General features: G+C 36.8%; 3 protein-coding genes across 4 annotated transcripts; all 3 read right to left on the minus strand.

Moving 5' to 3' along the window:
- Nucleotides 1-3,699: 3,699 nt before the first annotated feature.
- Nucleotides 3,700-6,531, minus strand: rrp36 (ribosomal RNA processing 36). Of its 2 annotated transcripts, none has more exons than XM_079592909.1 (8): nucleotides 6,438-6,531; nucleotides 5,585-5,992; nucleotides 5,361-5,496; nucleotides 4,884-4,950; nucleotides 4,698-4,802; nucleotides 4,538-4,612; nucleotides 4,281-4,398; nucleotides 3,700-4,079 (listed from the first exon to the last, which is right to left on the minus strand). In XM_079592909.1, exons 2-8 carry the CDS (start codon nucleotides 5,937-5,939, stop codon nucleotides 3,946-3,948), a joined length of 990 nt encoding a protein of 329 aa, XP_079449035.1. In that variant the 5' UTR covers nucleotides 5,940-5,992; nucleotides 6,438-6,531; the 3' UTR covers nucleotides 3,700-3,945. The 2 variants fall into 2 exon arrangements, with proteins under 2 accessions (XP_079449035.1, XP_079449034.1); XM_079592908.1 differs by having other exon boundaries at nucleotides 6,318-6,528.
- Nucleotides 6,532-6,957: 426 nt separating this feature from the next.
- Nucleotides 6,958-10,289, minus strand: LOC306988143 (amine sulfotransferase-like). The gene is made up of 6 exons (XM_079592910.1): nucleotides 10,107-10,289; nucleotides 9,793-9,995; nucleotides 9,588-9,714; nucleotides 7,774-7,868; nucleotides 7,467-7,647; nucleotides 6,958-7,180 (listed from the first exon to the last, which is right to left on the minus strand). The coding sequence occupies exons 1-6, from the start codon at nucleotides 10,270-10,272 to the stop codon at nucleotides 7,053-7,055; spliced, it is 900 nt and encodes a 299-aa protein (XP_079449036.1). The 5' UTR covers nucleotides 10,273-10,289; the 3' UTR covers nucleotides 6,958-7,052.
- Nucleotides 10,290-10,372: 83 nt separating this feature from the next.
- On the minus strand, nucleotides 10,373-11,916 carry LOC306988145 (uncharacterized protein). Its single transcript, XM_079592912.1, has 4 exons — nucleotides 11,333-11,916; nucleotides 11,100-11,235; nucleotides 10,595-10,661; nucleotides 10,373-10,396 (listed from the first exon to the last, which is right to left on the minus strand). The coding sequence occupies exons 1-4, from the start codon at nucleotides 11,685-11,687 to the stop codon at nucleotides 10,388-10,390; spliced, it is 567 nt and encodes a 188-aa protein (XP_079449038.1). The 5' UTR covers nucleotides 11,688-11,916; the 3' UTR covers nucleotides 10,373-10,387.
- Nucleotides 11,917-11,927: the final 11 nt, after the last annotated feature.

The raw sequence follows: 11,927 nt of genomic DNA on the forward strand, positions 1-11,927 counted from the left end.
ATCCGTGTTAGATATAAACCCGGGATGCTAAAGACCTAAATATGTAATAATTATTGGGTAAACATGCATTTAAGGGTTTAATAAAGGAGTTGTTTTGTTGTTCTCTGCCTCTTTTGGAAATCTAAACTCAAGAAATATCAGGAAAGTCAGTTCCATGAATTTATAGACCTATATAAGGAAAGATTTCAGATTACATCTAATGTATTTATATTTATGTGGTTTTTGTGCCCATATTCAATGCAAAGCTTAAAATATTTCATTTCTTTTGTCTTGTGTTTCACAGTCTTGTCTTAGAAGCAATGCAAATTCAGACCTTTGTGAGTCCACTGCAAATGGCATTGGGCTGATTAAACCAAATGCGATTTAACCTTCAAGTGTTTCAGCCTGAAATAACCTTTTTATATTCAAGGAATATTGCTGTGCTTGCTAAACGTTTCGCCTGCTTGTGTGATGGCCTCTTGTATCCTAATTCAAATCCCAGATTACCAATGCAATTAACGCTAACCTGACACAACGTTAATCCCATTTCCGCACCATGTTGCATCCCTAAACGTGTCCTTGATTCCCTTTCACCACCTCATTTGTAAAATCCGAATACCCATGGTCATAAACAAATCTTTAGCCTTGGAAAGCAGACGCGTGAGACTCGGGGCAGCATCTTGAAAATCCACTTTCCTGCCGACGGTCATCAGATGGATAATCTGACGGGCGAGAGAAACGGCGGGGCGCGGTAATTCAATCCAGGCGGCAGTTTGCTCCTCAACACTCAGTCGGCTAATGTCATTACGGACAGGACTGTCGTGATGTGTCAAGAGACGAGGCGGAGGTGTCGCGGAGTCGGTGTCTGTAAGGCACACAACTCCCTCTTCATTTAGTGCTAGATTTCCCAGCAGGCCACCCACGAAATGGATTGTTGGTTCCTGGCAAGGAAAACCACTCTATCTTAAAAAAATCGTTCAGGGGAGAGCTTAAAAAAAGAGAATACGCACTCTTTTTATTGTAAGGTTTTAAAATGATCGTCTACTTGATGAAGTTTGAAGTCACATTGGAATGATCCTCAATATTCAAGTTGAGCATGCAGGCTTTATGAGTGTAAGTCATAGCATATCAATTAAAAGCTTGTGGCTGAAACGAATTGGTATCGATAAGAAGTTGTAGGCTAATGCAAATGTTGACTGTACAATTTAGTTTATATGTTTTATGTAACAATCCTGAAAAAAAATGGCTTGTCTGAAAATGCAACAAGGACCAAACTACATTTCCCATCATTCCCTATGGCAGCGCAAGAAGAATTTATGGTTCATTCAAGTCTTCCTGGGAAGTTCACAGGCTACGAGTTGGGAAGCCATAGAGGCCGGTTACACGACATCGTTTTCAACGAAAAACGGAAAACCTTTTATGCGTTTTTGCCATTAATTTACACGACAACAGCGTTTTGGGGGCCTGAAAACTTTTGAAAACGATATTGTTATTGTCTACATGCATGTTATGCACATGCGTATTGAGTCTATAGGAGCACAGAGGTGTTTTTTTTTTTACAAAGTGACATTGCCAACTACTGGCCTGGCAACATAATACAGTGTTTTTAGTCATTTTTGTGGATCTGTGTGACTGGGGATTGTTTTGATAACATTGTCTTCTATATAAAGGAAAAACTTTCCAGTTTGTACATCGTTGTCATATAAACATACATACCCATAAAGAATGCACATTGGATGTGTTTTTATTCAGTTTATGAATATATTCGCAATTGACCAATACTATTGTATTTTGTACATAGGCCTACAACTTAGCTGGTTTTATTCTAAATGAAAAAAAAAAAACATTTCAACAAATTTCCCATCAAAATAGACGCTATATCCACCGCGTCCGTCATGTTTCATGTTTCTCACTCATGCCCTCAACTCGGAATCTTGAGGAGTTTTCCACTTTGTGGTGGAGTTCATGTGCGATCAATTTTTAAAAACTATTCCGATGCGACTTAAACGCACCATAAATACACAGATAAAGTATAATTTACACACCGTTCATGCATCATTTTCACTTCATTATGCTGTACTGGCATTAAAAAGGCTTCCTGATTTTATCAGGAAGAGAAATTGTCCAGCGAGCCCATTTTATTTAGATCAAAATCGCTTGTTACTCGAAAGTAAGGATCCCTGTTAGTCCTGGAACACTATTCCTATCAACCAATTAGATTGTAGGGTTAATTAAACAGATCAGGGTTAAGTTAGTTATGTTCCGGTGTTAAGAGTTAGGCTCAGGACACCAGTCTTGGTTGTGGATTGGGATAGGCTTAGGACTATTTATTTATTTTTATGAATGATATCTGGGAGCACGTCTTGGAAAAATCACGGTGACCATAGTACATGTCAATGCGCTTTTCTTTTGCTGCTGTGTGGCTGGCCTGTTTCATTTCCTAATCCCTTTCCTTCCGCATTTCACAGTTATATCCATAAATATGAAGACATCAACGAGGTGACAAGTTGGTAATAAAATGCAAATCTGTCCTCTGTGCCTATTGCGAATTTCTAAAAGGAGTCTCGGGTTGCCTTGGGTTACTTTCCTGCATATGACGGCGTATCAATATCCTAACTTGCAGATTAAGATTGATGGTTCGCAGTTTAGCATTCCACGATCTCTGCTTGCGTTTCAGCAATCACTCCTTTGGGTGGCCCAATGGCCATAGAGCGTTTGACAAATGCTGCGTCAAATGTTCTGCTTAGCCAATGCACCAGATTCTCTCATCAATGCCCGAAAATACAACTGCATCTTTCACAAGACAGATTTAGGATGAAAGGGAAGGGTTTGTGTGCTTTAGATTCCGGAAACAAGATTTCTAAAAAGCCTCGGGTGACCCAAAGAAAGGAATTAACTGCAAGGGAATGAGTCCGACATAAAACTCAAGGTTAAAGAAGGCCACTAATCCACCGTTCAGTATTCAAGCAAGGATGGTTTCAAACTCGAAAGTCTTAGCTGGAGTGTCCTGCTTTAAAATCAAGCCCTTCTTTAAATTTGCAGGCAGCATTAATTCCACCCCCTTAAGGGATGCGATGGATTCTAGCGCATGGACCAGCAGGTTAAGAAGATATATAGCCACAGTAGTCCCATCCTTTACACAAGAATGTAAATTAAATGATTAATTGAGACCTTTACCTTGGTGAGGATAAATTACCAAGGGGTGTTTGTGCCAGGAACGCAAGGTTTAGGAAACCCTTGCTACGAATAAAGTGGAGAAGCTGGAAACTAAGGGTTTAAACTGACGCTGTTGAAAATCGTGATCTCAAGCAAGGTACTCGTTGCTTCTGTTTTAATCACAGCAATTTCAAGATACGCCCCTGTGCGAAACCCTGTGGATTTGCCACAAACAACCTTGCCCAAGACAGACCGTGCTTAAATGGGTCATGATCTAGAGACGAAAGAAAAATATTTTGGGATTTTGAGAAGGCAGATACGAATGCGAGCTGACTCATCCTTTTGACGGATGTCTGTATGAAACAGGTTTATGTCTAATGCCCTTAAGGTCAAAAAATTGGTTTAACATCATTCAGTGACAGTTCAGATAGTTGATTTTTCTGCATATTAACTTCTGAGCTTTGTTGAGACAAAAAAAAAAAAAAAAAAAAAAAGGATTATGCAGAGATCATTTAAAGAATCAGTAGCTCCATCTAGTGGTAAATTAAGAGGTGTGTCCGACAATAAATCTAAGGATTTTATTTAAAGAAAACATTATAATTAAAGAACAGACGACAATGGATATTTAAGAAAAAACATCTCTGTCAAACCCTTTTAACAACATGCATCTTTATCCAGTTTTGATGAAATTTAAACCAAGTTCTCTTTAAACATCACAGTCCAGCAAAACTAACTCCTCAGCTGACGTCCTTCTGCATCATCTCGCACCAAGACAAATAATCAACACAAGTTGCTATAGATGAGTCATATTTAGCGCATATTGGGCAATTTTTTGCGGTCCTTGGTGGCATTGCGCTTCCTCTTCTTACTCAAGAAGTTCTCCAGTTTTCCACTCCTTTTCAGCTCGCTGTACTTCTCTGCCAACTCCAGCTTCTTCATGTCAGCTGTAGAGAGGTTTTAAAGAAGTTAAAAAATATAGCACATTATATAGGTTATTTGATGTTTCTTTGTTAAATGACGCACAATTGCGAACACTGACGCTCAAAAGAAACCCGAGTAGGGATTCACTAACAAATCTTCTCCAACATTGAATTATAAATAGATCAGAACAAAGTAAACACTCAAGGAACATGATGAAGACTTACATTTCTTCAGGTAGAAGGGTTTGTGTCCTTGGCCAACCATCTCTCTCTGTTTCCTCTTGAACTCAATTTCCTTTTCTCTATCCTGCTCTTGCCTCTGACGTTCCCTCTGTTGGTTTTCCTGTTGTACACACACACGCAGATTAGATATAAAGCACACCATAAGCAGCAATATTAAGCTTAACACAGCTGTTTTATGTAGCTTTCTTAAAGGTATTTAAGTTTAAAGAGTCATTAGGCACAGTATATTTCAAACGTACCATTCTCTTAAGCAAGGCTTTCAGCTCTCCCTTTTTATCTTTTGATTTGGCTTTCTTGAGATTCTTCTTCACTAACTGAAATAAATAGCAGTGGACATAAATGTGATGCACATAATGAAAACAAAGAGGAATCAATAAGGCATTTTACATTTTCACAAACCTGCGTTTCCTTTTCTCGGAGATCATTAATGAATTTGTGCGTCTGATTAAAAATTTCAGGCTTGAATTCCCCTGAGAGGTCATCAAAGCGAGGGTCTCTTGAAATCTGTTTACACAAAGCGAAAAATAAAGTCTCCCTAAGCATAAGTATGAGCAACCATTCATTTAATTAACTGCAGAAGCTTACCCTTTTCTTGACAGGAACCACTTTTCGGAGGAAAGGCACATGTTTCTTTGCAGAAATCTCTTGAGGTCTGGAGACAAAACACACAGTGATTAGACAAAACGTACACAAAATGACAGACAAAATAACCTTAACTCACATAAACAATTCTTTGATTATTTTTAGTGAGATGCATCAATATAAACAATGATCAAATGTGGTTAGACATTAATTATAAAAAAATTTAAATAATTTTCGTTAATTGAAATAAAGTTGAAATAACATTAAATATAAAGATTTGAAAACTTAAACTTAAAAAACGTTTAAACGTTAAATGCTGCCTTGGCAGCTAACTGAAATAAAACGTTTAAGTAGTAAAGTTATTAAAAAAAATAACATTTAAATAAACAAGTTAAATGAAATAATTATTTTTTGACAAAAGCACAAACAAATTCCTGAAAATAACTAAAATTATAATGAAAATATACAAATAAAAGGTACTTGTGTTTATTTAGTCGTTTCATGGGCTCGTTCTTTTGCTGCTGCTTTGTGGCACCATAAGCGATTTTATTGTACACTTTTGTTCCGACTTTATTCTGAAGCTTTAAGATTTCCTCAAATGACATGGTTGATAATTCTGTACAAACACAAAGATATGAGTATAAATGTAAATATGGCAGGGTCAGACAAAATGGTTGCATAATGATTTTCTAATATTTTCTTACCACTTTTAATGCTGCCCTTCCTGTGTGATTGTGCCTCGCTGCCTCCATCTTCGTGGTCACTAACTGACTCATCATCTTCACTCCCTGTGTCACCTTCTTCATCACTCCCTGAGTCACCTTCATCGTCCATGCCATTGTCTTCAACCTCTGCAGATCTATCTTCATCCTCTTCAAGTGCTTCATCATCCTCTACAGATCCATCTTCATCTCTTATTTTCTCTTCATCCTCTGCTGAAGTTTGCATCGCACTCCTTTTACTGAGTAAAGCAAAGTTCCTCTCCATCTCTAAAGCGTCCTCTTCATCATCAGAACTGTGATTTTCCATTTTGGTCAGTTTCTTTGCTGATTTAGGCATTTTACTTACGGTCTTGTCTTTTTTAACCTGATTTTACTTAGCTTGTTTATAAGCTGTGGAAATGATGCATTGACCATACGGATGTTAGTGCAAAGACATTTGGAAATATATTATATTACATGTGTAAATATATATTTAGTATAACTGTAAGTTAACACTTGACAATATGAATGCTAATCCTGCACGAAGGCATTAGGCTAACCTTATTAAAAGACAGCTGTGTATACGTCTTGTACATGACAATAATATGAATATGTCATATCGTCATTCACGAACAGTTAGAGCTATATGAAAAGTTATATTCGTTTATTGCTTTGCCCCCCTCGAAATACTCGTGCTTACTGTGTTGTTGTTTTCATCCACATAACGTTAACTTACCTGTGCCTCGGAGTACAGCAGTCAAATTTGCCGATAAAAGGAGGAAATATTAACATGACAGGTTCATTACAGATGCAGTGTATTGCCAGGTAACGGGCAGAAGAAGATGTCAAAACTTACAGTATAAGACCAAGTGAAGACTAATATTTGCGAAAAAAGCTAGTTCCGCACGCACGTGGAAGTTTGAGAACTGAGCATGCGCGTCACAAAACGTCTATCAAAATAAAAGTCCTTATGCTAATTATAATTCAGTTAAATAAATTACTCGGAGACATGTAAACATTAATATTATGCATCTTATACATTTAATACGATAGCTTTGTAAATTCAATCATACTATTCTGGAAAAGGATTACACAAACACATATGAAATAATGACTTTCAAGGTTTTATGTTTTGGTAATATAACTGTTAGCCCTTTATTTTGACATTTACATTCACCAACATTTAATAGGACGTAACTGCCAGGATTATAGATATATTTAACAGAATTGTAAATTTACATTTACAACATAAAAGCGCAAAAATGATCATATTTATTAGGCTAAATATCAAATTGGGTTAAAATTACATAGGCTACTTAAAATTCATATTGTTTCTATATTTTACATACTGTTAATAATAATGTTCACACTCTTCAACCTCCATTTGGCTAGTTATCTGTTTTGATGTTTTTTTTATTGTGATAGTCTTATATCTTTATAGTTTTTTAAATGAATCTCACAATTTGAGTTTTCAGCCAAGTAATTCTGAGATATCCCAGACCATGTTTAGAGGTACGTCCTTCATTCTTTCTTGGTAGACGCGGTCAAAACATTCACTCTGAGCCACTGTTAAAGAGTTCCTCCAGTCCCCAACTGTTCCTGTAACACGGCAAGTTGAAAACATTAATATAACATCCTATTCCATCACCGCTGATGTGTCACTGTCACATTTAATAATTTACTTTTAAATAATAATCTATTTCAAAAGTCAACTGTCACCCCTTGAACATAATGTTTTGAGAACATGATGTTCCTAACATTATCTGAGAATGTTCCCTGTTAGCTGGGATCATGAAAATGACAAAGTCTCTGTTTAGATCTTATCTTGAAGATTAATTTGACAGTGCTTCAATTACCATCTCTTGATTATTCACTTTTATCTGACCTTTGCGCAAAAAAAGTCCTTTTGGATCTTTCGTGACATCCTGAACAATTGATTCGTAGTTGGCCAAGGGGTCTTTCTTCATGTGTTTGAATGTGGCGGTCTCCACCACTTTATCGATCGCTGCGTCTGACAGATTCTTCCCCACAAACTCACAGATTTTCACAATGACAGACCTGAGGTCCTGTTAAAAGGTTTGTTCATTTCATTGGTCAGTCTACAGATACCAATAGCCAGCAACCACAACATTAGAAAATAAAAAATAACACTTAATGGAAAGATGAAAGGATCATAAACAGAGCAGTCTCACCTTGATCATTTCTTCATAAGTAAGGATCAGGATGGTGTATTTGTCTTTATTTTTGATCCATCCTTTAACATGGTCAAACCAACGGCCACCAACCACTACAAACCAGACACAACATTAGTGTCAAACACACACACACACACACACACACACACACACACACACACACACACACACACACACACACACACACACACACACACACACACACACACACACACACACACACACACACACACACACTAAATACATATTGTATATTTTTATAAATATTTCTTAGCAAGTATCTGTCATGTAAAAAAATATATACAGTCGTGCTCAGAATTAATGGATCCCTTGGTAAATATGATCAAAACTGTTTATCCTTTTGATCTTTCATTCAAAAAATTGACAAAAATCTAACCTTTCATTGAAGTCAAATAATTGAAAGTGGGGGTTGAGGGGTGGATCACATTATGAAATAAATGTTTTTCTCCTAAACTCGTTGGCCACAATTATTGGCACCCCTAAATTTTTTTAAGAGTAAAATATCTCTGAAGTGTATTCCCATTAACATTTACCTTTTTTAGCACACCAGGGTGACTAGGAACATGAAATTATCCAGCCATGACTTCTTGTTTCACAGGAGTTTAAATATGAGGAAACACAAAGGCCAAATTCCCTTAATCATCCTTCACAATGAGTAAAACCAAAGAATATAGTTCTGATGTGCAGCAAAAGATTGTTGATCATCACAAAATAGAAAGTGGCTGTAAGAAAATAGCTAAAGAATTGAAAATCCCCATTTTGACCATCAGGGAAATAATTAAGAAGTTCCAATCAACTAAAGATGTTATGAATCTGTCAGGAAGAGAACGTGTGTCTATATCGCCTTCATGGACGGTGAGGAGGAAAGTTTGAGTGGCCAAAGAGTCTCCAAGGATCACAGATGGAGAATTGCAGAGATTACTTGAGTTTTGGGGTCAGAAACCCTATAAAAAAAAATCAAACCCCCCACATCACCACATGTTGTTTGGGAGGTATTCAAGAAAAATCCTGTTCACTCATCCAAAAACAAACTCCAGCAAACTCAGTTGTCAGACACGACTGGATCTTCAAACGGCTCAGGATTCTGTGGTCAGATCAAACTAACTAAAAAAAGTTTTTTGGCAGCAAACACGCTAGATGGGTTTGGTGCACACAAGGATAAAAAGTGCCCCATGTGTACAATTCAATATACCGTTGGATCTTTAATGATGTGGGCATATTTTTCTGGAGGTCCGGACTTCTTGTTCAGATACATGGCATTGTGGATTCTATCAAATATCAACAGATAAAAAATCAAAACCTGACGCCTTCTGCTAGAAATCTTATAATGGGCTGTGGTTGGACCTTCTATCAGGACAACGATTCAAAACAAACATCAAAATCAACACAAAAATGTGTTACGGAGCACAAAATGAAGCTTCTGCTATGACCGTCGGATCTGGAGAGATTCTGTGTGGAGGAATGGTCACTGATCTCTTGTCAGTTGTTCTCCAAACTCATCAGGCATTATAGAGAAAACTCAAGAGCTGTTATCTTGCCAAAAGGAGATTGCAAAAAGTATTTAATAAAAAGGTGCCAATAATTGTGGCCAACGTGTTTTGTAGAAAAACACTTATTTCATAATATGATTTCCCCCGCACTTTAAATTATTTTGCTTCAATGAAAGGTTCGATTTTTGGCAGTTTTTTCATGAAAGATCAAAAGGATAAACCATGCAGATTTATATTTTATAGGCAGTTTTGATCATATTTACCAGGGGTGCCATTAATTCTGAGCACGACTGTACTTACTGCGTCCTGTGAAGAAGTTTTCCAGCATCTGGCCCATGCTCTCGGAAGAATCCAAGTTTTCCATGTTGTTGGAAAAATGGAAATATGACACCATGACGTCTTTAGGGTTTCTCATGACGTAGATGACCTGACGTCAAAAAGACGCATTCAAACCTGTGCATGACGTCAATAATGTGTATTAATTGATTGGTGAACGCATACACACCTTTCCTTTTCTTTGCAGCGCTTTGGGCATCAGCGGCTGGAGTAAATGGGAACAGAAGAGTCTCGGAGATGGACGCGTGTTGTAATCTTTCCCCTTCAAACGATACTCTAGCCAGGGCATCTGCTCGTACGAGCTTTGTTTGGCTTTGTCCGGGAAATCATCCTCGTATATTAAAGTCATGATCCGTTGGGTCCATACCGTACCTGAGAATCAAGCATTTAATAGGCCTACATTAAACATTTCTGTTATATATCCTTAGATATTTACTTGCTAAACTTAGGCTATACTTCAGTTCTTATTTTATCTTCACTTACCTGATTTCGGGAAGGTAACAACAAAGAGATCATCATCCCTGGTTTCGAAATCCTCTAAACTGTCAATATACTCTGGAGTAATATCATGATCCTTTTTCAAAGTTATGGCAGTGTCTTTGTACGTGATCAGTTTGTCACTAAGCTGTTTGTAATCCTGCTGAGCCATAGTTCTTCCCGAGCCAATTCAACACTATGTGTGTTGCCAAAAGACAGTAAATGACGAAGGAAACTGGTTAGTCCTTATCCATGCAGGGCCAGAGATTTTTCATTGAGAAAAAAGGTCATCTTTGCTGTTACACATTAATAGTCAAAGGATTATTTATTTTTGTGGAGTTCATGAACAACCTTTGCTTGGGACTCTGTGCTACATCTTTATTATTAGTCTTTGTAGGGCGCAATGTAGGCCTAATAGTTAGGTTCAGAAGGGATCACAGCCTAGTCTCCCTAAGCATTAGCAACCATTCATTTAATAAACTCCAGAAACGTACCCTTTTCTTGACAGGAACCACTTTTCGGAGGAAAGGCACATGTTTCTTTGCAGAAATCTCTTGAGGTAGGAGACAAAACACACAGTGATTAGACAAAACGTACACAAAATAACCTTAACTCACATAAACAACTCTTTGATTATTTTTAGTTAGATGAATCAATATAAACGATCAAATGTGGTTAGACTTTGATTTAAAAAAAGCCTTGTTTACCAGGTCACTGTTGTTTTTGTTAACTATAAAAAAACAAAATTATTTTCGCTAATTGAAATAAAGTTGAAATAACATAACATATAAAGATTAGAAAACTTAAACTTAAAAAACAAATGGAAATTAGAAATGCTGCCTTGGCAGCTAACTGAAATAAAACGTTTAAGTAGTAAAATTATAAAAAAAATAACATTTAAATAAACAAGTTAAATGAAATAATTATTTTTTGACAAAAGCACAAACAAATTCCTGAAAATAACTAAAATTATAATGAAAATATACAAATTAAAGGTACTTGTGTTTATTTAGTCGTTTCATGGGCTCGTTCTTTTGCTGCTGCTTTGTGGCACCATAAGCGATTTTATTGTACACTTTTGTTCCGACTTTATTCTGAAGCTTTAAGATTTCCTCAAATGACATGGTTGATAATTCTGTACAAACACAAAGATATGAGTGTAAATGTAAATATGGCTTTTTTAAACAGGGTCAGACAAAATTGTTGCATAATGATTTTCTATATTTTCTTACCACTTTTAATGTTGCCCTTCCTGTGTGATTGTGCCTCGCTGCCTCCATCTTCGTGGTCACTAACTGACTCATCATCTTCACTCCCTGTGTCACCTTCTTCATCACTCCCTGAGTCACCTTCATCGTCCATGCCATTGTCTTCAACCTCTGCAGATCTATCTTCATCCTCTTCAAGTGCTTCATCATCCTCTGCAGATCCATCTTCATCTCTTATTTTCTCTTCATCCTCTGCTGAAGTTTGCATCGCACTCCTTTTACTGAGTAAAGCAAAGTTCCTCTCCATCTCTAAAGCGTCCTCTTCATCATCAGAACTGTGATTTTCCATTTTGGTCAGTTTCTTTGCTGATTTAGGCATTTTACTTACGGTCTTGTCTTTTTTAACCTGATTTTACTTAGCTTGTTTATAAGCTGTGGAAATGATGCATTGACCATAAGGATGTTAGTGCAAAGAAATTTGTCAATATATTATATTAAATGTGTAAATATATATATATATTTTTAGTATAACTGTAAGTTAACACTTGACAATATGAATGCTAATCCTGCGCGAAGGCATTAGGCTAACCTTATTAAAAGACAGCTGTGTGTACGTCTT

The sequence above is a fragment of the Phoxinus phoxinus genome (genome assembly GCF_949152265.1).
Source record: "Phoxinus phoxinus genome assembly, chromosome: 20".
In the NCBI taxonomy this organism is placed as follows: Eukaryota; Metazoa; Chordata; class Actinopteri; order Cypriniformes; family Leuciscidae; genus Phoxinus; species Phoxinus phoxinus.

Coding starts and splice junctions, on each gene's coding strand:
- rrp36 (XM_079592909.1), bottom strand. CDS start 5,939: ATGCCTAAATCAGCAAAGAAACTGACCAAAATGGAAAATCACAGTTCT. Junction 4,951..5,360: donor AAACGACTAAATAAACACAA/GTACCTTTTATT, acceptor TTTTGTCTCCAG/ACCTCAAGAGATTTCTGCAA. Junction 4,803..4,883: donor TGGTTCCTGTCAAGAAAAGG/GTAAGCTTCTGC, acceptor TTGTGTAAACAG/ATTTCAAGAGACCCTCGCTT.
- LOC306988143 (XM_079592910.1), bottom strand. CDS start 10,272: ATGGCTCAGCAGGATTACAAACAGCTTAGTGACAAACTGATCACGTAC. Junction 9,996..10,106: donor TGTTACCTTCCCGAAATCAG/GTAAGTGAAGAT, acceptor CTTGATTCTCAG/GTACGGTATGGACCCAACGG. Junction 7,869..9,587: donor AAACTTCTTCACAGGACGCA/GTAAGTACAGTC, acceptor TCTGGTTTGTAG/TGGTTGGTGGCCGTTGGTTT.
- LOC306988145 (XM_079592912.1), bottom strand. CDS start 11,687: ATGCCTAAATCAGCAAAGAAACTGACCAAAATGGAAAATCACAGTTCT. Junction 11,236..11,332: donor GAAGGGCAACATTAAAAGTG/GTAAGAAAATAT, acceptor GTGTTTGTACAG/AATTATCAACCATGTCATTT. Junction 10,662..11,099: donor AAACGACTAAATAAACACAA/GTACCTTTAATT, acceptor GTTTTGTCTCCT/ACCTCAAGAGATTTCTGCAA.